The 24972-nt window shown below is 40.9% G+C and overlaps 1 protein-coding gene across 3 annotated transcripts in view; it reads left to right on the top strand.

The window, feature by feature from the left end:
- LOC126343665 (RAB6A-GEF complex partner protein 2) overlaps positions 1-24972 on the top strand; it is a 67514-nt gene that overhangs the window by 15343 nt on the left and 27199 nt on the right. The window contains exons 3-4 of one of the 3 annotated variants that reach the window (XM_050001957.1): positions 14190-14312; positions 14389-14538. In XM_050001957.1, coding sequence (XP_049857914.1) covers positions 14190-14312; positions 14389-14538 — 273 coding nt within the window. Of the gene's footprint in view, positions 1-14186; positions 14313-14388; positions 14539-24972 lie in introns of all 3 variants that reach the window. The other 2 variants (XM_050001956.1, XM_050001958.1) reach the window with 2 other exon arrangements.

The following is a 24972-nucleotide window of genomic DNA, read 5'->3' as shown; positions in this document are numbered from 1 at the left end:
GCCTAATTTTAACCTTCCCACCACACTGTCTAGGGTATTGGGAGACAGTGCCTCAATGGCTGATCTGATTTTACATTTTTTTCATGAGGGGGGGCTTTTCATCACACAGTCTAAGGCTGGGTGTCTGGCCTTCTCTCTCAGGCCTTCACCCTCTCTCCATTATAACTCTTCCTCATTCTTTCTTTCCTGTTTGTTTGCCTTGGTGTTTGTCTTTTCCCTACCTGTGTTCCTCTAGCCTTGTCTTTTAGGTTGGAGATTTTAATGTGTTGCACAGTGGCTGGGTCGTCCTTCTTTATTCTTGCAGTCAGCCAGCCCAGGCCATCTGCTATATTATTTTAATGTCTTCTACTGCTGAGTGCACACTTTCTCCTTTTGTCTTGCTTCTTTCATTTTCTCTTTCAGTGGTGTTCCCTGTTAGTTTTCCATCTTTTTTTACTCCCCAGACTCTTTTTGGGGAATCATTTTACTCCGCGACCTGTTTGAATGTGGAAAAAGGGCCTGATGACCCCGTTGTTTGGTCCCTTTCTCTCCAACCCAACCAACCATCAAGACGCTATCCATTCCATTCAACTGCTCTTCCAAGTCCTTTGCTGTGTCTGAAAAAATTACAATATCATTTGCAAACCTCAAAACTTTTATTTCTTCTCCCTGAACTTCAATTCCGTCTCCAAATTTTTCATTGGTTTCCCTTACTTCTTGTTCAGTGCACAGATTAAACAACATGGGGGTAGGCTGCAAACCTGTCTCACTCCCTTCTCAACCACTGCTTCCTTTTCATGCCCCTCAGCTCTTGTAACTGCTGGCTGGTTTCTGTACAAGTTATAGATAGCCTGTCATTCCCAGTATTTTATCCCCGATACCTTCGGAATTTCAATGAAAGTACTCCACTCAGCATCGTCAAAAGCTTTCTCTACGTCTACACATGCTCGAAGTGTAGGTTTGCCATTCTGTAACCTATTTTCTAAGAGACACTGTAGGGTCATTACTGCCTCGCATGTGCACACGCTTCTCCAGAATCCATCTGATTTTTTTTGAGGTCAGCTTTTACCAGTTATTCCATTCTTCTACAAAGAATTCATGTCAGTATTTTGCAACAATTTCTTATTGAACTGATAGTTCATTAATACTCACCCTGTCAGCACCTGCCTTCTTTGGAATTGGAATTATTACATTCTTCTTGAAGTCTGAAGGTATTTCGCCAAGCATTTAAAAATCCTATCATTGTGTACTGCACTCAGTTGCAAAATTACATGTCACTGTGTTAGTAGCTGCAGCAGGGGACACCGATTAATTCAGTTCGATTGCTCATACAAATATTGTAGACTGTTATATATTTGAAAATAATTTTTTCTTATACGAGATTCCAGAAGCAGCCACAGCATACTGTTACATACATTTACCCCATTGATTCGAAAGTGTCATAGTATTTCTCGTTAAACAAACATTGTGAAGTCGTAGCAGTAATTTCACTAAATAACACTATATCCCACATTGGAGCTACAAAGAATTTTTATTTTTCAATCTTTCATGTTGAGCAAATTCATCTAGATTTAACAGAAAGATTATTAATTCTGCATGGTAAATCCTCACAGTCTCCATATTGTATGTTTTATGTCACTGTAGTATTGTTTGCAGTTAACTCTATTTGTTACAGAATCGTGGGCAACATATATTCAGTTTTTATGGGACACCACTATAGGCTTAGACAAATCCACTTTGACAGATGTTTCCATTTCCCTTTCTGAGATGGTGCCTTTATTGTTTCCTTTTTCCTGTTCTTCATATATTATTACCTTGCACCATTTCTTTGAGATTCAATTTGGTAATCTCACTAATGCTTGTACATACATGGCAACAAATGTGTGTTTCCAAGCAGATCAAGACATAATTGTGCTACAAAATTTGATACTGGTTATTATTATTGATCGAAAATCATTTTGCCAGCTATGATTTCATTACATAAGACTACTTGCCATAATTTCCCACCTTTGGATCTGTGGACTGAACTTTATCCTGTGTTACAAATTATTTTGAAGGGAAGTTTTAGTGTCTGTGCCAGTGGACATCACAATGGAGGCACTTGAGATGGAATGGACAGTGCAACAAACTAATTCGGACAACTGGTGTGGTGTGGGGGTTTGGTGGGCTGCACGCTCAAAGTGTTGTATGGGCAGATATATTGAAGGCACTGTTTGCTTCCAGGCAACCGTAATGCTGAGTTCAACCACTGCAGACCTTTCCTAGTGTATCACGCCGTGTGCCGTTTCTGTGTGCTTACCTGTCAGCCTCCTGTGCCTGCCATGTGCCATGTGAGCCCTGTCCACATTTCTTCTTAGTTTCAGACTTTCTTTTTCCCCCTTAGGTTGATCTACATGGAAAGTTTTCAATTCCTCTTGTGGGATTCTGTTCGTCTGCTTGTTGAGCCACCGTTGGCCTGACAGTATGCCAGCAGTATTATTTAGCAGCATTGTCACACGTGTGAAGGTAGTAATGTGGCGACAAGAATGGGATGTTCTTACACATGTGATGCTTCTAATTTTTCATCCCTTTTCATAGAATTAATTTTGGACCACCATGCATTTAGCATTTCTGCAATGCTGGGAGAAAATGTTGCATCTACAGAAGTAGGAGCAGGAACAGCATGGGCATATACAGGTGCTTCTAACCCAGAATGGGGAATTGCTTCATACACATGCCATGCAGGTGGCAGATCATGTGTCCACTGTTCAGTTTTCTTGAAGTATATACTGCACTCAAACATTATGAATCACCTTTAAGAAAATTACTTATTGATGCATAACCAACACGGACAGAAAATATCATTCTTGTGCAACACAGCTAGCTCTTTATTCCCATCAAGTAATGAGTGCTGTCGACAAGGGATCTCAGATCGACTCCATATTCCTAAATTTCCAGAAGGCTTTTCATACCGTTCCTCACAAGTGACCATTAATCAAATTGCTTGCATTTGGAGTATCGTCTCAGTTGTGTGACTGGATTTCTGATTTCCTCTCAGAGGGGTCACAGTTCGTAGTGATAGACAGTAAATCATGGAGTAGAACAGAAATGATTTCTGACATTCCGCAAGGTAGTGTCTTAGGCCCTATGCTGTTCCTGATTTACATAAATGATCTAGGTGATAATCTGAGCAGCCCCCTTCGATTGTTTGCAGATGATGCTGTAATTTACCGTCTAGTGAAATCATCAGACGATCGATTCCAATTACAAAATGATCTAGAGAGAATTTTTGTATGGTGGGATAAGTGGCAATTGGCACTAAACAAAGAAAGTGCGAGGTCATCCACATGGGTACTAAAAGAAATCCGATAAATTTTGGGTATACAATAAATCACGCAAATCTAAGGGCTGTCAATTAGACTAAATACCTAGGAATTACAATTATGAGCAACTTAAATTGGAAAGACCACATAGATAATATTGTGGGGAAGGCAAAACAAAGAGTGCGCTCTGTTGGCAGAATACTTAGAAGATGCGACAAACCCACCAAAGAGAGAGCCTACATTACACTTGTCCATCCTCCGCTGGAATGTTGCTGCTCGGTGTGGGATCCTTACCAGGTAGAATTGACGGTGGACATTGAAAAAGTGCAAAGAAGGGCAGCCCGTTTCGTGTTATCGCACAATAGGGGTGAGAGTGTCACTAACATGATAGGTAAGGGGTGGTAGTCACTGAAACAAATGTGGTGTTCTTTGCGGTGAGATCTATTTACGAAATTTCAGTTACCAACTTTCTCTTCCAAATGCGAAAATATTTTGTTGACCCCCACTTATGTAGGGAGAAATGATCATCATAATAAAATAGGAGAAATCAGAGCTCTCACGGAAAGATTTAGGTGTCCTTTTTTCCACACGCCACTCGAGAGTGGAATGGTAGAGAAGTGGTATGAAAATGGTTTGATGAGCCCTCTGCCAGGCACTTAAGTGTGAAATGCAGAGTAACGATGTAGATGCAGATGAGTCTGTAGGAACCAGATTTTACATTGTAAGGCATTTCCAGGGGCAAATGTGGAATCTGTCCAAATTAATTGGTTATGAACTGTATATTAAAACTGAAGAAATTGGGAATTAAGGAGATGAAACCTGGATAAGTTGAAAGGACCAGAGATGGTTGAAAGCTTCCGAGGGAGCGTTGTACAATGGTTGACTAGAACAGGGAAAAAGTGAATGGGTGAAAGGAGAAAATTTTTAAATGAAGCAGGGGAAAAGAAATAAAATGTTTAAAAAATGAGATTGACATGAAGTGCAGTATTGCTAAGAAGGGAATGACTAGGGGGAAAATGATTTAGAAATTTATTTCAGTAGGGGAAAGATAGATACCACGCTTAGGAAAATTAAAGGTGGAGGGCTTGTCCAGAATGCAGTCAGGGTCAGTCTTGATCAAAACAGCACCCTCTGCCCAGTCATGGACACTACTCACCTGAGACAAGCTGGGGGATGTTTCTGTTTCCATCACACCCCATAATAGCTTAAATATAGTCCAGAGTATCATATTTCACAGGGACCTTCTTTTGCAGTCAGATGATGAGCTCTGCACCAATTTAGAGCAGCGAGTTGTCCATTTTATCTGGAGCGTCCACCAGGGTCTGAGGGATCATCAAGTTGCCACGAGTGCCTTCATCTTAGCCTTCGAGGGTGACACATTACCCAAGAAGGTCAAGGTGATGGTCTACCACTGTGACGTAAAGCCATATATCCCTCCCACGATGCGGTGCTTTAAGTACTGGAAGTTCGGCCTTACGTCTTCCCGCTATACTTACAGCATTAGCTTTTGGGATTGTGGATGTCCTTCACATCCCAATACTCCCTGTGCCCCACCTCCCATCCATGTCAACTGCAGAGAGCACCATTCACTTTGCTCGCCAGACTGCAGGATTCTCCAGAAAGAAAGGAAAATAATGGAATACAAGACCATGGACCGACTGACCTACACTGAGGCTAAGAGAAAATATGAGAGGCTACATCCTGTATATATGACATCAATATACGCCGCTGCTATGACAACAGTTCCACCATCTTCCATTCTGCCGTGTACAGTTGGCTCTCAGAGCCATCAGACTCCACCTGCCCCCTTGATGGTGGGAGGCACTTGCCTCTGTGTTGCTCCTGCACAACCTAAATCAGTAGCAACACCCGCCCAACCATTGGGGATGTCAGTCCCCACTTCTCAGCTGGAGAAGTGTAAGTCTTCTTCAGCTCCTCTCACTAGGAAGGGATCCCTTGGGTCACTCCCTTCCCAGGTTCCTACCAGTGACAAAGCTGACAGCCGCCAGTGGCTGAAGCAACCACAGATAGCTGGTCGTAGGGCTTCACAGTCCTCCTCAGTCCCTGAGACTGAAGCAGTAAAGTTCTCCCAGTTGGACAAACCTAAGGAGCAGAGAGAAACCTAAAAAGAAAAAGACCCCAAGAACCAAGGCACTGTGGTGGCATCCACACCACCACTACCTACAAGCTCTGCATCTGAGGATGAGGTGGAGATTCTGGCATCCGCTGAGGACCTAGCTCTCACTGGGCCCTCAGACACAATGGATGTCAATTGCACAGGTACTAATCTGGTGGAAGCAGGTGATCCTGAGGCATAGACTGCCTCATTGAGTGTTTCATGCCTTCCCAGTCTCATGATCATGTAATCCTCCAGTGGAATTGTGGAGGTTTTTTCCACCACCTGGCTGAGCTACGGCAACTGTAAAACTTTACACCTGCTTCCTTCATTGCCCTCCAGAAAACCTGGTTCCCGGCATTGCCGACCCCTGCCCTCCACGGCTATAAGAGACATTACAGGAACCGTAGTGACTATAACAGTGTGTTAGGTGGAGTTTGTATCTATGTCCTGAACTCAGTATGTAGTGAACCTGTGCCCCTTCAAACCCCTCTTGAAGCTGTGGCTGTCAGGATAAGGATGATGCACGAAATAACTGTCTGCAATGTATATCTTCCTCCAGATGGTGCAATACCCCTGAATGTATTGGCTGCACTGATTGGTCAACTCCCTAAACCTTTCCTACTTTTGGGAGATTTTTAACACACATAACCCCATGTGGGTTGGCACCATGCTTCCTGGCCAAGGTAGGGAGGTCGAAAAGTTACTGTCACAACTCGACCTCTGTCTCTTAAATACAGGTGCTCCCACACATTTCAGTGTGGCACGTATTCAGCCATTGATCTCTCGGATTGCAGTCCTGGCCTTCTCCCATCTGTCCACTTGAGAGCACATGACGGCCTGTGTGGGAGTGACCAGTTCCCCATCTTCCTATTACTCCCCTGGCATCATGCCCATGGATACCTACCCAGATGGGCTTTAAACAAGGCAGACTGGGAAATCTTCACCTCTGCTGTCACCGCTGAATCTTCCCCCACATGGTGCCATCGATGTTGTCGTTGAGCTCGTCACTACAACATTTGTTTCTGTGATGGAAAACTTGATCTCTAGTTGTTTAGGGTGCCCCTGGCGAAAAACAGTTGCTTGGTGGTCGCCGGAAGTCGCTGAGGCAATTAAAGAGCATTGGTGAGCTCTACAGCAACATAAGCAGTACCCTTCCCTAGAGCAACTAAAAAAGTCTTTAAGCAGTTCTGTGCCCACTTGCACCAGCTTATAAAACTACGGAAACAGGAGTGTTGGGAGAAGTACGTGTCAACCAGTGGGTGCCATACATCACCTTCTCAAGTCTGGACAAAAATCAGACCCCAACAGGTGTCCCTGGCATGTTATCTTTATTTTATTTTATTTACACGTAAAGTTCCATAGGACCAAATTGAGGAGCAAATCTCTGAGGTCTTGGAATGTATCAGTACACGAAACGAAAACATAAAAGTAATAACAGATAAAATAAATGTTTATGACCCCAAAAAAAGTCACTCCATAAGTTTAAGTAAACACAATTCGACGCGCAAGTCGCCGAAGTGGCGTCAAATCGAAAGACTTGCACCAGGCGAACGGTCTACCCGACGGGAGGCCCTCGTCACACGACATTTCGTTTCATTTTCAGTAAACACAATCAACAGTACAATAAGAATCAGCTTAATTTTTCAAGGAACTCCTTGACAGAACAGAAGGAGTGACCCATGAGAAAAGTCTTCAGTTTCGATTTGGAAGCATGTGGATTACTGCTAATTTTAGTGGTAGCTTATTGAAAACGGATGCAGCAGTATACTGCACACCTTTTTGCTCAAGAATTAAGGAAGTCCGATCCAAATGCAGGTTTGATTTCTGTTGAGTATTAACCGAGTGAAAGCTGCTTATTCTTGGGAATAAGCTAAAATTGCTAACGAGAAATGGCATTAAGGAATATACCGGGTGACCAAAAAGTCAGTATAAATTTGAAAACTGAATAAATCATGGAATAATGTAGATAGAGGGGTACAAATTGACACACATGCTTGGAATGACATGGGGTTATTAGAACCAAAGAAATACAAAAGTTTGAAAAATGCCCAACAGATGGCACTTCATCTGATCAGAATAGCAATAATTAGCATAACAGAGTAAGACAAAGCAAAGATGATGTTCTTTACAGGAAATGCTCAATATGTCCACCATCATTCCTCAACAATAGCTGTAGTCTTGGAATAATGTTGTGAACAGCACTGTAAAGCATGTCTGGAATTATGGTGAGGCATTGGCGTCGGATGTTGTCTTTCAGCATCCCTAAAGATGTTGGCCGATCACGGTACACTTGCGACTTCAGGTAACCCCAAAGCCATTAATCTCACGGACTGAGGTGTGGGAGGCCAAGCATGATGAAAGTGGTGGCTGAGCACACGATCATCACCAAACAATGCTCACAAGAGACCTTTCATGCGTCTAGCAATATGGAGTGGAGCGCCATCCTGCATAAACATTGTACGTTCCAGCAGATGTTTGTCAGTCAGGCTTGGGATGATGCGATTCTGTAACATATCGGCATACCTCTCACACGTCACAGTAGCAATTACAAAACCAGAATTACGCATTTCCTCGAAGAAAAAAGGCCCCATAACGATAGATGTGGTAAGTCCAACGGATACCGTGACTTCCTCGTTGCGCAATGGAATTTCCAGGATAGTTCTAGGATTTTGGTAGCCCAAATTCTGCAGTTGGAGTGTGAAATGAGCTTCGTCGGTCCAGAACACGTCACTTAACCAATCGTCATCTTCCGCCATCTTTTAAAACACCTACACTGCAAATGCCCTCCGCTTCATTACATCGCCAGGTAACAGTTCATGATGCCAATGAATTTTGTATGGATAGCATCTGAGGGTACACCTATGTGCCAACTAAACATTAGTGTATGGAATTCTGGTGTGACGTGCAACTGCACGAGTGTTGACTTCCCCATGCATAGACGAACCCACTACAGTCTCCATTTCTTCCTGAACTGTCTCAGCAGCGTTACACCTTGTGCTTGGTCGGCCACTATGGGGTGTATCATCCAAACAACCCATGGCTTCGAACTTCGAAATCATTCTCGCCACAGCTGCATATGTCAATGGACCTTTACCCATTCGAATCCCCTTCCTATGGCGATAGGGTCATAACGCTGAACTAGCACATTCCCCATTCTAATAATACAGCTTCACTAAAAGCGCCTTTCCAGGTAACATCAACATGCTGCGAGTACTGGCGCATCTGATTCTCTCTCTCATTACAGGTCCTTTTATACATGATTTTCATGCGCAGTTACTGACGTTTTGCCGTCCAGTGCCATCTGTCTGACATTTTTGGAACTTTGTTTTCCCTACTAAAACCCCATGTCATTCCAAGCATGTGTGTCAATTTTTACCTCTCTATCTACATCATTCCGTGGTTTATTAAGTTTTCAAATTTATACTGACTTTTTGATCACCTGGTATATATTGAGAGGCCAGTGTCAAAATACCCAGACTTGTGAACAGGGGTCAACAAGAGGTTCATGAACTTACGCCATTTATTGCCTGAACCACCCATTTCGGAGCCAAAAATATCCTTTTACAATGGGAAGAGTTACCCCAAAATATAATACCATACGACATAAGCGAATGAAAATAAGCAAAGTAGACCAATTTTCTTGTCAAACGATCACTCACTTCTGATACCGTTTGAATAGTAAAAATGGCAGTATTAAGTCTTTGAACAAGTCCCTGAATGTGGGCTTTCCCCGATAGCTTACTATCTATCTGAACACCTAGGAATTTGAACTGTTCAGTTTCACTAATCATATGCCCATTCTGTGAAATTAAAACATCAGGTTTTGTTGAATTGTGTGTTATAAACTGAAAAAAACTGAGTCTTACTGTGATTTAGCATTAGTTTATTTTCTACAAGCCATGAACTTAGGTCCTGTACTGCACTATTTGAAACTGAGCCAATGTTGTACACAACATCCTTTACTACCAAGCTAGTGTCATCAGCAAACAGAAATATTTTAGAGTTACCCATAATACTAGAGGGCATATCATTTATATAAATAAGGAACAGGAGAGACCCCAACACTAATCCCTGGGGCAGCCCTCACCCCCCACCCCCCACCCCATTTGACCGTACCCCACTGAAACCCCACATCACAGCCATTATCAACTTTGTGAATAATGACCTTTTGCTGCCTGTTGCTAAAGTAAGAGGTGAACCACTTGTGAACTGCTCCCCATATTCCGTAATGGTCCAACTTCTGGAGCAATATTTTGTGATCAACACAATCAAATGCCTTAGTTAAATCAAAAAATATGCCAAGCATTCTAAACATTTTGTTTAGCCCATCCAGTACTTCACAGAGAAATGAGAATATAGCATTTTCAGTTGTTAAACAACTTCTAAAGCCAAACTGTACATTTGATAGCAAATCGTGTGATACGAAATGATCAATTATTCTTACACACAGCGTTTTCAATAACTTTCGCAAACACTGATGGCATAGAAATAGGTCTAAAATTATCTACATTATTCCTTTCAACCTTTTTATAAAGCGGATTTATTACTGAGTACTTTGATTGCTCAGGAAACTGACCATTCTGAAAGGAAAAATTACAAATATGGCTAAATACTGGGCTAACATGTACAGCACAGTACTTTAATATTCTGCTAGACACTCCATCATAACCATGAAAGTCCTTAGTCTTCAGTGATTTTATTATTGACTCAATCTCCCTCTTGTTGTCTGTATCACAGAGGAGTATTTCAGGCATCAATCTCAGAAAGGCATTTGCCAAGAAAGTTATATGATTCCCTGAAGAAACTAAATTTTTATTTAATTCACCAGCAATGCTCAGAAAATGATTTTTAAATACTGTACATATATCTGATTTATAAGTAACAGAAATATTTTTACTACAAACTGACTTTATATTTCTGACCTTGTGCTGCTGACCAGGCACTTCCTTCACAACTGACCATATGGTTTTAATTTTATCCTGTGATAAGCTATTGTATTTGCTTACCACATACTCTCTGCCTTCCAAATAACGTTTTTAAGCACCTTACAAAACTGTTTGTAATGGGCTACTGTAGCTTGATTGTGACTACTTCTAACATTTCAAAGTAATTCCCACTTTGTTCTACAAGATATCCTTATCCCACTTAGTCAGACACCCGGGCTACCTATTAATGCTAGTATCCCGTTTAGAATGTTCTAATGGAAAGCAACTCTCAAAGAGCATGAGAAATGTGTTAAGGTAAGCATTGTATTTATCATCCATGTTACCAGCACTATAAACATCCAGCCACTATTGTTCCTTGATGAGGTTTAAAAAACTCTCTATTGCTGTTGGATTAACTTTCCTCAACAGCTTGTAATTAAATATGACATTGGTTTGAGTACAAAAACCTTTTGGTGTTGAAGTTTGTGCATCATGGTCTGAAAGGCCATTCATGCTTTTATTAGCAGAATGCCCATCTAGAAATGAAGAATGAATAAAAATATTGTCTATGGCTGTGCTACTATACCCCTGCACCCTAGTTGGAAAAAAAAAAAAAAAAAAAAAAAAAAAAAAAAAAAAAAAAAAAAAAAAAAAACACACACACACACACACACACACACACACACACACACAGTCTGCATCAGCTCATATGAATTTAGGAGATCTACCAACATCCTTTTTCTTGCGCCATCAAATACAAAATTAATATTGAAGTCACCACTTATAACTAATTTCTGGTACTTCATACGAAGTGAATCAAGAACCCTCTGTAGCTTGAGCAGAAATGTTCTGATGTCAGAGTTAGAGGACCTATAAACAACAATAATTATAACTTTACTTTCAGTAAATTCAACTGCCCCTGCACAACATTCAAATATCTGTCCGGTGCAGTGTCATTATACATCTATGGACTCAAATGGAATACTGTTGTTTATGTACATAGCCACTCCCTCACCTCGCAAGGAACTCGTTGAGAAACAGCCAGCTAATCTGTATCCTGGTAAAGGAAGCCTCTGAATTGTCAAATTATTTAAGTGGTGCTCTGATATACCAGTAATTTCAGAGTAAACATCTATAAGCAGTTCACTAACTTTATCTACAATACCTCTTACAATTTGATGAAATATGCTAATTCCTTCTGTACTTGGAAACATTACATCCTTGGAAAGTGAGCCCTTAGTTAGAGGTACTTCCTTTAAGCAGATATACCTGTCAGCTGACTTCAGTCTAAAAAAAGGTGCAGCTCTAACACCAACTACTACAGGAATTTTTCCATGAATGACCCAACCACCTCCACCACCACAACCATTACCACCCACTACACTGTCACCTATAAGCTTAGCCAGCCTCCCCTTCCCACACCTATTGAGATGCAGGCCATGTCTAGTGAAACCCAATCTACTGATAGATCCAAATGGCACCATTGAAATGTGACACATCCCCTCTGCTATCAGGGCCCTCCCCAGCCCCATGTTAACATGCCTAACAGCTACATTATGGTGAGGCTGATCATGACGCTGAAATAGCTGCACGAAATGCACATTAGTGCCACCAGTTTGAGTATCTGTCTTTACCAGGTCATCACCTACATCATATTCCCTGTCCCTATCAAGACTGTTCCCTGCTCCACCCACTATCACTACCTTATCCTCCTTCGTAAAATTCCTACATAACTCCCCTATGCTGCGAGTCACTTGGGCCAACACTGCAATAGGCTTCACAATGCTGGTGACCTCGTATTCACTCCCCATCACTTCCTACAACTGCTAGCCGACACCTCTACCATGAGAACTACCTAGCAGCAGAATCTTCTTCTTTCTGCTAGACTTGGCAACTAACCTAGGCCTCCTAATTGCCGAGGACTGCTGCATGTTCCCTACATCTACAGCTACATGAGGCTCCTCTACACTCAACTCTGACAGTTGATCAAATCTATTGCCTATACGCAAAGTAAAACTGTCTGAATACTTCCTCTTCCTAGCTGCCTTCTTGCCATCTGCCAGTTCCCATTCCCCACCACCCTTCACCCTCCTCAACCTGTCTAGTTCCTCCTTGGCGCATTGTAACATCTCCACTGATAATAACAGTCTGATTGGGGAACTTATGTACAAGTGAACTGAGGTTTTCTCTAAAGTTTTTGGTTACATCAGGGGTTGAGTCTGATGAGCAATAGAAGGATCCAATTACCATTTTATGTGCACCACTGATACTGAGTCTTGCCCTAACAAACTGACATGCAGCTTCAATTTCTATCTCGGTGGATATTAGTTTCTTGTCTGTTGCTACAAATAAACCACACCCATTTCTCATTAGCCTATCTGTTTGATAAATACTTAAATTTTCCTCCTAAATTGCTTTGCTGTTAATTTCAGATTTCAACCAGCTTTCTGTATCTAGTATAATGTGACCTTCACTGCCTCCCAGAATTGCTTCAAACTCTGACACTTTGTTGCAAATGCTTCAGCAGTTAACGACTAGGCTTTTAATACTCTGAAAGTGATACTTCTGGCTTTCCTACAGCTATCATCATCTGAATTGGATGGAGAGTTGCCCCCCCCCCCCCCTCCCAAAGAGAGAGAGAGAGAGAGAGAGAGAGAGAGAGAGAGAGAGAGTGCCCTCCACTCCCACACAACCCTGGTGTTGCGTGTTCAGGCAGCACAATGTAACTGCACAGGTTGGTTTTGGGAGAGGGGAGGTATTCTAACTAGTTAAAGGACTCATCCAAAATGTAGCAAAATTTTAATTATGTTTGTGTGCCTGTTGATGACTCAGCACTTTCACTATTCAGTTTGTGTCTCATTTAATCCTGTATGTCTTTGTTTTGGGGAAATATCTGTATATGAATTTAATTGATGACTTGTCCATTTAAATTGTACCATCAAAATGCAAATACTGTACTTTAGTTTTGAAGTCACTTTCCTTTTATTTGCAAATATGTTTGTAGTTTGAAGTATCTATTTAGACTGGAAACATCGTAATACCACGACATGTGTGATTGTCCTTCTAAAAAAGACGTCTGATCAGCAACCTTGTATAGATCACTGCCACATCCCTACCAGATAGCAGTGGCCGTATGGATCCAACCCATCAAACAGCAAAAAGAATTTAGTAGTGTTGATGCTCTGTATTGACACAACCTGTCTTGTGCCACAAGCTGTCTCTTGTCAACAAAACAGAAATACAGCAGGAGTCATGCTGAGCACTACAGAAGATGGCTCTGTATGTAGAAATATTTCATAGTGAACACAGTTAAGAATATATACATAAAGAATGCAGTCTGTTATGACCATTACATAGCAATATAGTTGAAAGTACCAAAGAATATTTATTGTGAAAACAAGTATTCGTGAAACCAAAACAAATTTCTGTAAGGCAAATATGACTAGAGATGTAGAGGAGTCAAATGCAAAAAGAGGGAATGGAGATTATTTTTGTGGGGGGAGGGCACAACAACAATATAATTATGTAATAAAACTGAAAGTATATGTTTTTCATGAAATGACAAAAATATTCCAGTCAAGAGTCTTTTGATCTATGTCCAAAAAATTACACTCCCTAGCTCTTCATGCTAACTAATTTCTCTGTTTGTTTTTTGTGTATTTAATACCAGTTATTTTGTAGACATGAGTGAAACTCCCCCCCTCCCCCCACATCACACACACACACACACACACACACACACACACACACACACACCATAACTTAACTTTTTTCAGCTCGTAAAGTGTTACAAAAGATGTGATTTATAAATTTACTATGTTTCCATTGTCTGTAATCAAAAATTTGTGTGATTGTTGGTAGTAGATGGGTTGTTTCCAGCCACCTCGTTTGCACCATGCCGGGGAGAGACAGGTCACATAGTTCTCTCTACAAAACCAAAAATTTTGTTTTGTGACCTGCGCCTTGCATCTGGAGAAAGCAAATCTTGTAAGTATAGTATTTAACATGCCAATGCTTAGGAGTTTCTCTCATTGAACCTACAAAAGTTACTTTTTCCTTTCAGATTTATACAGTGAAGTACTGCCTAATGAAGCACCACCTTCATATCGTGGACAAGCTGTGAAATACTCTTATAAAATAACTATTGGAATGCAGAGGGTAAACAGCCCTATAAAACTACTGAGAGTTCCTCTTCGAGTTTTAGTAGTTAATGGTAAGTTGATACAGAAATGTGAGTATGGTTTGAAGATCTTGTGATTTAACTGGTAAATATCAGAATTTTGTCAGCCAGTGCCAATTTCCGTGATGTAAATAATTGCAAAATTAGTTATTCTGTAAACATTTATCTGCAGGTATTGTAATTAAACTGCTTTTATGCACTCTTTATGTTCAGAAAAAAAGAACACCTTGAACACTTAGATATAGGATGTTCATATTCACAGGATGTGCACATTAGTATGTTGTGCTGAAATGATTAGTATTTGAACCATGTCAGCCCACAGGTTCAGGGTCAACATCGATATCATGGTGCAATACCACCTACTGTTAAAATGTGCCTGTGGCTCTCATTGTTGCTATAGACCAAAGGTAGTTGGATCAGTGTGACTTGAACAGACATGCACAGTACCTCACAGCCATTTGCATGAATCATATCATCAAATCAATGAGTTTGGAAGAGGGTGTATTATTGGCATGAGAGAATGTGGTGCATCCTTCTGGGAAACTGCTGCTCATGTGGGATGAAATGTTTCAGCAATGCAGAGGGTGTCTGCTGAATGGTCCACAAATGCTGGAGAACATGACGATGGGTCAGCTCGCACCACGCGAACTGTCCCCCGAGAAGGTCAGTAGCTCGAATGGCACTGCAAAAGAGATCTCGCCTCTGACACAACAGTAGTACAGTGCAAAATATTGTACACTATCAGGGATAACAGACCGCCTACTTTTGACGAACATGCAGAAACATGCTAGACAGCAATGGTGTATGGGATGTCTCTGGGGGCAGGTGGTGTTTTCAGATGAATCCAGATTCTCTTTGTTTGAAAATTGTGGCAGGATTTTGGTTCACCACAGATGGAGCAGCATCACAATCACTACATTCACACAAGACATACAGCACCAACTCGAGGCCTTATGGGGCGCGGTGCTATTGGGTACAACCACAAATCACAGTTGGTGTCATGTTCAGCGCACTGCGACCAGTGTGACCTATGAGAAAGACATCCCGTGACCTGTTGCCATACCCTTTCTGCAACACCACTACAGACATCATTTTTCAGCAAGACAGTGCACAACCACATGTTGCTGCATGAACACATGTCTTCTGGTGTCACAGGATGTCAGTTTTTTGCCCTGCCCTGCCAGACTTGTCACCAATTGAGAATATGTGCTGTGACCCAGTGCCAGCAACCACAGATGAACTTTGGAACCAGTTGAACACAGCACGGATGGCTATACCACAGGATGAGATTCACACCTTTTACTCATCGATGCCATCTTGCATGGAACAAGTTTTCAGGGCCTGTGGGAGACCCTGTGCATGCTAGGCTACAGGATGCATGCTGAATTGAGGTGACTGAAATGTTAATCATATCTGCAAAACATACTAATGTACATTTCCTATGAATATGAATGTGTTATCTCTAGCCATTCAAAGTGTTCTGTTTATTTTTCTGAACATGAGTGTAGTAGAATGGGCATTGTAAAAACAAACACATAACGAAGGCACTGAACAGTGGGTAGACATATAAAAAAGTTTTACATAAACACACACACACACACACACACACACACACACACACACACACACACACACACACACAGAGAGAGAGAGAGAGAGAGAGAGAGAGAGAGAGAGAGAGAGAGAGAGAGAGAGAGGGGGGGGGGGGGGGGGGGGGGATCCTACCCATATGGGGTGAACAGGACTGGTGAATGAAAGAATAGGAGAGCAAGAGAAACATTCCTCTACAATTCTGCCTCCTAAACATCTTTGTGTGTGTGTAGGTATACGGTCTACCACCAGCATGGCAAGCTTTTTCTGGAATAATATTTCTATTCTGCTCCCTTTTTATGTATCACAGTCCCTAAGCTTCACAGTATCCCTTCAGTTTGTGCATTTGTGTTCACCCCACCTGCTCCATTAGAAATTCTCACTTGCCCGAGAGTTAGTGAATGTCATTGCTAATGTGATTACTTATGCTCCAGCCCACATCTGGCATTTTAGTATCAGTTGCTTTTACAGAAAAAATTTATTTCAGGGAAAGCAAACACGGAAACAGTAGAAATATGTGGTGAGTGTACAGAAGTTTGCCCCGTAAATTTGTTCAGGTTCAGAGGGAGATCTGACTTGGACAGTCTGGGCTGTAGGCATCAGAAGGAGTTTTTAAATAAAAGAGTTAGTTTAAAGTTGGCTCATTGTATTCAGTAGATGGAATACATACGGGCATGCCCAGGCCAGCATTTGAGGCCATCAACCAGCCAGTGGTGTCATGAAAAGATGTTACTTTTCTTGTCGGAATAAAAAGTGAGAAATAAGGAGAGTAGGAGAAGGATCATGTCATAACTAGCTGAAAAGTGGTGCCAGAGAGTGAGGCCAGTCTGCTTGTGGATTTGACAGTTGTAAGCCGATAAGGTACAGCAGATACCTAGCCCAGCCTTATAGGTTTTTTGATGTCATAAGAAATCATCTTAGTTATGGTTTTGTTACATGCTTCTCTTTTCATTTTACTTTAGGATGAAACAGGGTTGTCCTCCATTTCTTGATTCTCAGCAGCTTACGAATAATGAAGCTATGAAATTTGTCCCTTGGTCTGTGTGTACTGTGTCCAGACTTCCAAAAGGTAGAACCAATTGCACAGGGACCAGAAAATGTAGCATCTGTTTTTGGCAAAATTCACATCACTTTCATGCAAAATTCACTATTTTTGTTGAAATTTACATCTATTTTCTTTGTAAATGATTAGATGCACAAATTTAAATGGTGTCACACTACATGAATGAACACAAACAAATTGTTAGTTCTTTGAAGTTGACTGTTAAAAAAAAGTTCTGCTTGGGCACTTTTTGACTGGAATGTTTGCTTTTCCACAAATTTTAAAACCATTTTTCTTCCAAAATGGCCTTTGTTTTCTTCGTTTGGCTGTATGTAAGCTTCCAAAAACGATTGTTCTGTTCAAAAGAGCATTTTCCTGCCAGTGAAGGGAATGCATATCCGATATAAAGTGTTTCCAGATATTATTTGTCTTTTCTCACACAATATGAAGATCAAAAAATGTGCTGACTCTTAATTTCCTGTTTTCATGGGTATTCATAGAACTACGACCCTTGCTTGACAATGCTACAGATAGAATTGACAAGCACTTAGCACAGTAGTAGAACCGAGCATACAGCAACTTGATTTTAAAGTTACGGAGAGAATTTCAGTGCCATTGAACAACATTGCAAATTTTGTTTTGCAATTGCTGTAGTGCAAAGGCCAGGCACTGCAGGCTGTTGTTGCAGATGGCCATAAGTGTAAGCAGATGAGAATTCTGATCACCACAGGGGAAGGAGCGGTATGGGGAAACAAACCCCGCCTTCATTTCGCTGGGGGCCAGCCTAGAGCAGTACCAACACAATGCCACATGGATCGCTGATCTCTTCTGGTGTTGTAAGAGCCATAATCGAAATCCGTGATGGACTGGGATTAATCGCTTCATGTATTTCAAAATAAGAAAAGAAAGCAAGTAATGTACTACACAAAGTATTTGGGGATGGCTACCACTCACTCAGTTGTTAGTTGAAGTCAGCAGAGTATTGTCAGTGACGTAGTTCAGGCCCAACCTCTATTGGTAATTAGTCGGAGTTAAGGGAATAGTCATGGGGGACTGGAATTCAATAGTAGGAAAAGGAAGAGAAGGTAAAACTAGTAGGGGAATATGGGCAGGGGGTAAGGAATGGAACAGAAGCCACCTAGTAGAATTTTGCAGAGTGTAACTCAATAACATGTGGTTTAAGAGTCATGAAAATAGTTTATATATGTGGAAGAGACCTGGAGACATTGGAAGGTTTCAGATAGATTATATAATGGTAAGACAGAAATTTAGGAACTAGGTTTTAAACTGTAAGACATTTTCAGGAGCAGATGTGGACTCTGACCCCAATTTATTGGTTATAAACTGCAGACTAAAACTGAAGAAACTGCAAAAAGGTAGGAAATTAAGAAGATGGGCCCTGGATAATCCAAAAGAACCCGAGGCTGTAGAGAATTTCAGAGAGAGCATTAGGAAACAATTGACAAGAATAGGGGAAAGACACACAGTAGAAGAAGAATGGATAGCTTTGAGAGATGAAAGAGTGAAGGCAGCAGAGGATCAAGTAGGTAAAAAGACGAGGGTTAATAGAAATCTTTGGGTAACAGAAGAGATACCTGTGGCAAAGCAAACTGGGATCTTTTTACTTCCTCTCTTGTTTTGCCATCTGCCTCCTTAAAATCATTTTTTTCATTTTTGATCTAATTACCAATAACATATGTGAGAATAATTTTCATAAAAGGGAAAGGTTGGCCCTCAATTTTAAAGAATATAGCACTAGATCTAATTTTGTGCTTAGTTTTGTGTAATTTCCTAACTTATTTTGACTATTCTTGGTTAATATCTTTTGTTATAGGGTGAAATAAGTAATTGTTTTGGAACTTAAATTCTATTTTCAAATAACTTCTGGGAATTCAGCCAGGTAACACTTTCAGCGACTGCCGATATTTCGGCGGGAGAACACCCCGCCATTTTCAAGGCAAACTGCAATGGACATGCGGCGTACATGCAAATTTAATACCTCGGTTCTCAGACAGAAACAGGAAAGATAACACACACACACTGAACACTAGTACCACCAAAGATGACCAAAGTCAGAGCTATCGATAGTGAGACTATGAATTTGCAGGTGAGGTAGCATTGACTCTGTCCCTCTGTTTTTTGACAAGGGAGAGAGCCGGATTCCAAACAGAGTTTAAACAGAAACCTCCATCCCTGTTAATGAGGTTGCTCGCTAATTTAATCTCAAATGCCTCCCTAATAACACTGTCCCAATAGCTGGACGTGCATGCCAATATCTCGGTGTTATTATATAACATGGGGTGAACAGTATCCAAGCAATGTTCGGCAATAGCAGATCTATTTGGCTGCTGTAACCGTGTGTGCCGTTTATGCTCAGTACATCGGTCCTCCACGGTTCTGATAGTTTGACCAATATATGCCATGCTGCAGCTACAAGGAATACGATATACAGCCGCCTTACGCAGTCCAAGATCATCCTTAACGGAACTCAAAAGTGCTCTAATTTTAGATGGAGGTCGGAAAACACATTTCACATCGTATTTCCGGAAAATAGGACCGATCTTGTTGGACGTGCTTCCTACGTAAGGCAAAAAGGCAGTAGACTTAGGTGTTGACTCAGAATTATCATCAATCACCCGATGTACAGTTGGTCGATAGCGCAACACACGTTCAATCTGTCTATCACTATAACCATTTTGACGAATTTTAGGCTCAGATTTGCACTTTGTAAACATGACTACTCTTATTTAGTGTTTTCAGTCCACATAATAGGAAGTCTCTACAAACTGCTGAAAAGTGGCAGGTGCATTTCCTAGTCCAGAAGGCATTCTGAGGAATTCTTATAGCCCAGGCGGTACAACAATGCTGGCTGGAGTCTGTCTGATGATAACCTGACCTCATATCTAGTGTGGTAAAATATTTGCAATTTTCCAAGTGGTAGAGTTTCTTGTTGACAAGGAGGAGGATTAACTATCAGCTGTTGTAAGTCAATTTACTGCAGTATATTTTTGCCCGTCGATACATTTTTTAGGCATTATGACAATGGGCGATTGCCACACGCTAGAGGAATGCTGAGTTATTCCTGCACGTGTATGCTATTGACTGCTTCTTTTCTGCAATGGACTGCAAATGTTAGATGACTTGGTAAGGCTTCTAAGGTATCGACCATGCATCTCCAGTCAGATTTCAATCTGCGTAAAATGTGTGGCTGATAAAAACATTCTTTTCTCTAATAGCCATGCGGTTTCCTCTTAAAACAGATACAACAGGTCCCCATCCTGTTCCAATAAATGCATTAATTTCTCTCTCAATTGATTTTTTATCGGTGGCATGAGTGTGTATACTTCTCAGTTTGACAGTGTTCTTTTATTCCTCGTGGACTGCGTTCCGTGTCCTCTAATACAATTGTGACCTCAAAGTTTCCTGTGACCCTGTTTCTTTGGTCTGAAAATGTTCAGCATCTACTGCTTCTGTTTCTTGCACACTGCCCAGTATGGTTACACATGGAATTATTATTTCTTACATGCTGTAACTGTGTACAAGTACATGAGAATACACATTTCTTTATTAACATTTTCAGCCCATTTAATGTCTCTTTTTTCATGTTCTCAGAGGTGAAGTAGAACTTTGTATCTGGTCAGTGGATCGACGAGAAATATAATTCCTGTGGTCTCTTGAATCATGGTTGCTGCCCAGAGAATTATTCCTGTTCCGCCATGAATGATTTCAGGGATTTGCACTTTCTAAAGTAAGATGTGCAGTTTGGTGTAAATAGGCCTACACTAAGATACACAGTTTGGTGTAAACTTGGGGAACAGGCCTTTTCCTCTGGGTTATTTATACCATAGCAATGCTGTCTCCACTATATCAGGGCCATGAGAGTCATCAAGTTGAACAGTTTGTGATCTCTGTGAAAGTAGCATAACACCAAAATCCTGTTCTCTTTTCCCCAACACTTTGGCATCAAATTTTCCTTCACTGGTCTCCATCTCAACATGTCATGTCCCAAACAGACTTACTGTCCTCAATCCATTGATGTGACAGTGTGGTGGCTTTAATGTTTGCTTATCACCAAAAGAGAAAAGTAATAGGCACACTTGAGCATCCCTGTGTATTAAAGTTCTTACTGGTTTTTCCTTTATTTAGCCTTTTACAATCACGTTTGGCACCTTATTTAATCCCTGAAAACTAAGGAGATTAACAGTTTTTAATGAGACCTCACCATCTACACTGGATCCTATCCCATTTCCCAATCTATATTCTCCATACCCTTGAAATCCTCTGTGAATGGACACAGTTGACAAGTGAGCAACTGATCTCTGTACAGTGAGAACAGCAGGGGGCCTGACACCTATCAGTTTTGTGCCTTGGGAATGTACAATATCTATAATGTGACGCTGTAGTGAATACAGGACACAAATTTTTCCCACAAGAAGAATACAAAACAAAATAGTTAACATCTTCTCTTATCAGTGCCTGGTGCACAGTCTCTAATAGAGATGGAGATGACATTGCCCTTATTTCTTTGCCAGTTTGTGAGTTTATCCCCTTGTTAAATAAATCCACAACTGTTGCCTTTGCCATTTCAGGGAGCATATCATATCTTCCTCTGTCCAAAATAGACGTAGAACTCATTGGATCCAAATGGCAAAAGCATTGAAATCTTCCGCATTCTGCTGATGGAGAGTGAACAGCTTGTCATGGTAAAAACTGTCACCCTTTTTGTTGCTATAGTGGTCAGATAATATCTTGGTCAGCACTTCAAAGCTACTGGCATTCCGTACTGATTCAAATGAGGCATCTCCAGCCAACTTTAGCTGCATGGTATTCAATGAAATCCATCAGACCAAGAACACATTTGTCCAACACTGCACACACATTGCAAAAATTCATTGATATTTCCTGATATGTTCCCTGAGAATGGAGGTATGAAGTTAACTGTGGGAAAACTTCTTTGCACACTGGACAGTGATACAAGTGAAGGAATTCCAGCACATGTAATGGACTCACCAAGAGTTGTCCAGTGTTTAAGCCTACTTTCAATCAGATGGCGACTTTTTTTGCTTGCAGCTGTTCCTGCAATTCCAGATTCCTAAGAGCATGGGCTGCTATCTTATCCTGCAAGGCTATAAGTGGACCGCAACCGGCCATCTATGCAGTACTTTCCATTTGCAAGCAGGTAGTAGGCATTTTGTCCACTAAAATTGGTAAAGAGCTGTGCACAGCAAAAACTTAAACAAAACACAGACTCTGCCCCTGCAAATACAACATAAAAATACTGTTCTCTTCTCCAAAGACTGTCATCTCAGCATCCCTGGCTAGGCAAGTAGGCAGTTGTAAAATGATGCTTTAGCAACACTTAAAATACTCATTGATATTGAGGCAACGGTGGTGAGGCATTAGTGGCTTGGGTGGTGAAGCGAGGACCCCATGCCTGCAGTAATTTGGAACTGTGATGGACAGTGGCTGGCTGAGTGTGTATGATGTTGTGGAATGTGCTGATGGCATGGCAGCTGATGAGTGGCATGCAAAGGGCAGACTGTATACCAACTATCTCTCATGGCCCTGCTAACTTCTGACACTTTACTCATGGCAAATGTTGCCACAAAATTATGGCCTCCTTTATAGATTGAAAGATGAGGGATCCCTGTACTGACATCAGCTGGTTCAGGTGCAGAGGGTCTGGGCAGAACAGGCAAGGATGTGGGCATCCAAAAGGAGTTGCTGTAATGAGAGAGTTAATAAAAGTGTAATGAGAGAGTTAATAAAAGTTAACTCAGTGTGTTCTTCAGATGGAATACATATGGGCATGCCCAGGTTGGCCTATGAGGATATGAGACATGTAGGGAGATCATAAAAAGCTGTTACTTTTAGTGTCAGAATTAAGTCTGCATGAGAAATTTTACATACCAATTAGACTGGCTTGATGACTGCAGAATATGGTGAGTGTTAACAAGTTTCTCCTGTAAACGGACCTGGTGAGGTTTAATCTGTATAGTGTAGTTTTGTCTTACTTAACTAATGTTGTATTGTGTTCATTTTGTGCTAAACTTATTATTGTGTGCTTTATAAAATGAACAGGTACATAAACAATGAGCTAGTTGGCATTCACATTAATATGAAGCCACAGGATGCACTGTGATTACTGAAAGATAGTACATTGAAATTCCGCAATTTGAAGGCTATTTTATAGCTGTTTACCATTATTTGAGAAAAATATAAATGCCAGTATATGACAGTGAAGAACAGTGAGAACTATGGGCAACCAGGCATCCCAGCATTTCAAAACAATGCCCTCCACTGCCGCCACCACCACCAGAGCAGTGAGTCATGCAGCCCATATCAGTTGATGGCTCATTTGGAATTTAAACGTGAAACCAATTGCCGTACATACCATGCACAGAAGGAAGTTCTATGATTTAAAGCAGGAGATTATCCAAAGTGATCATTTTTGTCTTTTTTTTCCCATCGAGCCATGAAGACAACATCAGTGTCTCAACAGTGTTAATTTGCCCATTTCTTCCTCCATATGGGTGAGGCTAGTTTTACAAGGGATTAAGTTTTAAACGTTCTCAACTGGTGCAAGTGGTTGTATGAAAATCCCCATTTTCTTCAAGAACTTGTTCACTGAGAAGGAGTTTTGGTAAATGTCCTGGCATAAATAAGTATTGACAAATTGATCAGTCTTTTCCTTTCATATATCCAGTTAAATAAAGAGAATTATTTATAAATCTTGCTAGTGGAATTGCCTATACTTCTGGAAAATACTTCTCTCCTGTGTGACAGAGAATGTTACTCCATTAAGGCAATGCTATACAATATTGCACTCCAGCAGTAGACAGTGCATCATTAAAGTATTTAGGTTCATGTGGATTTAAAAATTAAAATCTGCTGCATTTGGATTTTATTCCTAACAGTGTTGCACCTATGGTACTTGACATGATATATTGAACACATACGGACAGTATGAATTGTCTCAGGTTTGTGTGACCCATGGGAGACAGTTATAGAGATGCTGAAAAAACTGAAATGGAAAACTCTTGAAGATAAGCATAAACTTTTCTGAGAAACCCTTCTTACAAAGCTTCAAGAACTGGCTTTAAGTGATGACTTTAGGAATATACTGGAACCCACTACATATTGCTTCTGTAGGGATCACGAGGACAATATTGGCAAGCTTGGAGGCATTTAAACATTCTTCCCATGCACCATACATGGATGGATCTGGCAGAAACCCTGATAAATCTAAGAAATGGTACAATGGGACATAACCCTTTACCGTGCACTTCACAATAGTTGGCAGGAATATGGATGTAGTAGTAATAGTATTAGCAGTACATCACATCAGCTACTCAGTGTAGTAAAGTTTATTACTTAAAACTATCCTCAACCAGAAGATTGGTCTGAACACCACAGTGCTTTATTGCACATGGTTCTCCTCGGTGTGGAATGTAGTGAAACAAGGGACGGGACACCTGGCCACATCGCTATTGAACTAAATGGAAGGCATGTAAAGGATGAGTCACAGATGCCAAATATATTTAATAATCACTTCTTAAATATGGTAGAAAGTGTAGAAACAAACAGTTCAAGAGAAATATCACAGCAGTATGTTGGAAAAAGTAATTCTCATTAAATTTAATCATATGAATGAATCCTGAAATTAAGAAAATCATACATTATCTCAAAAATAAAAGCTCATCTGGTTTGATGGTGTTTCTAAGAGAGTACTAAAGATTTGTTTTCATATAATAAGACCACTCTTTTCGGAAATGCATTGGCAAACCTGCCCAGTATTGTTAGGGCCCCTACAAGCACGCAGAAGTGCCGCCACA

This window comes from Schistocerca gregaria, chromosome 1 (assembly GCF_023897955.1).
Source record: "Schistocerca gregaria isolate iqSchGreg1 chromosome 1, iqSchGreg1.2, whole genome shotgun sequence".
Lineage (NCBI taxonomy): Eukaryota > Metazoa > Arthropoda > Insecta > Orthoptera > Acrididae > Schistocerca > Schistocerca gregaria.
This window is presented reverse-complemented; position numbering and strand designations above follow the sequence as displayed.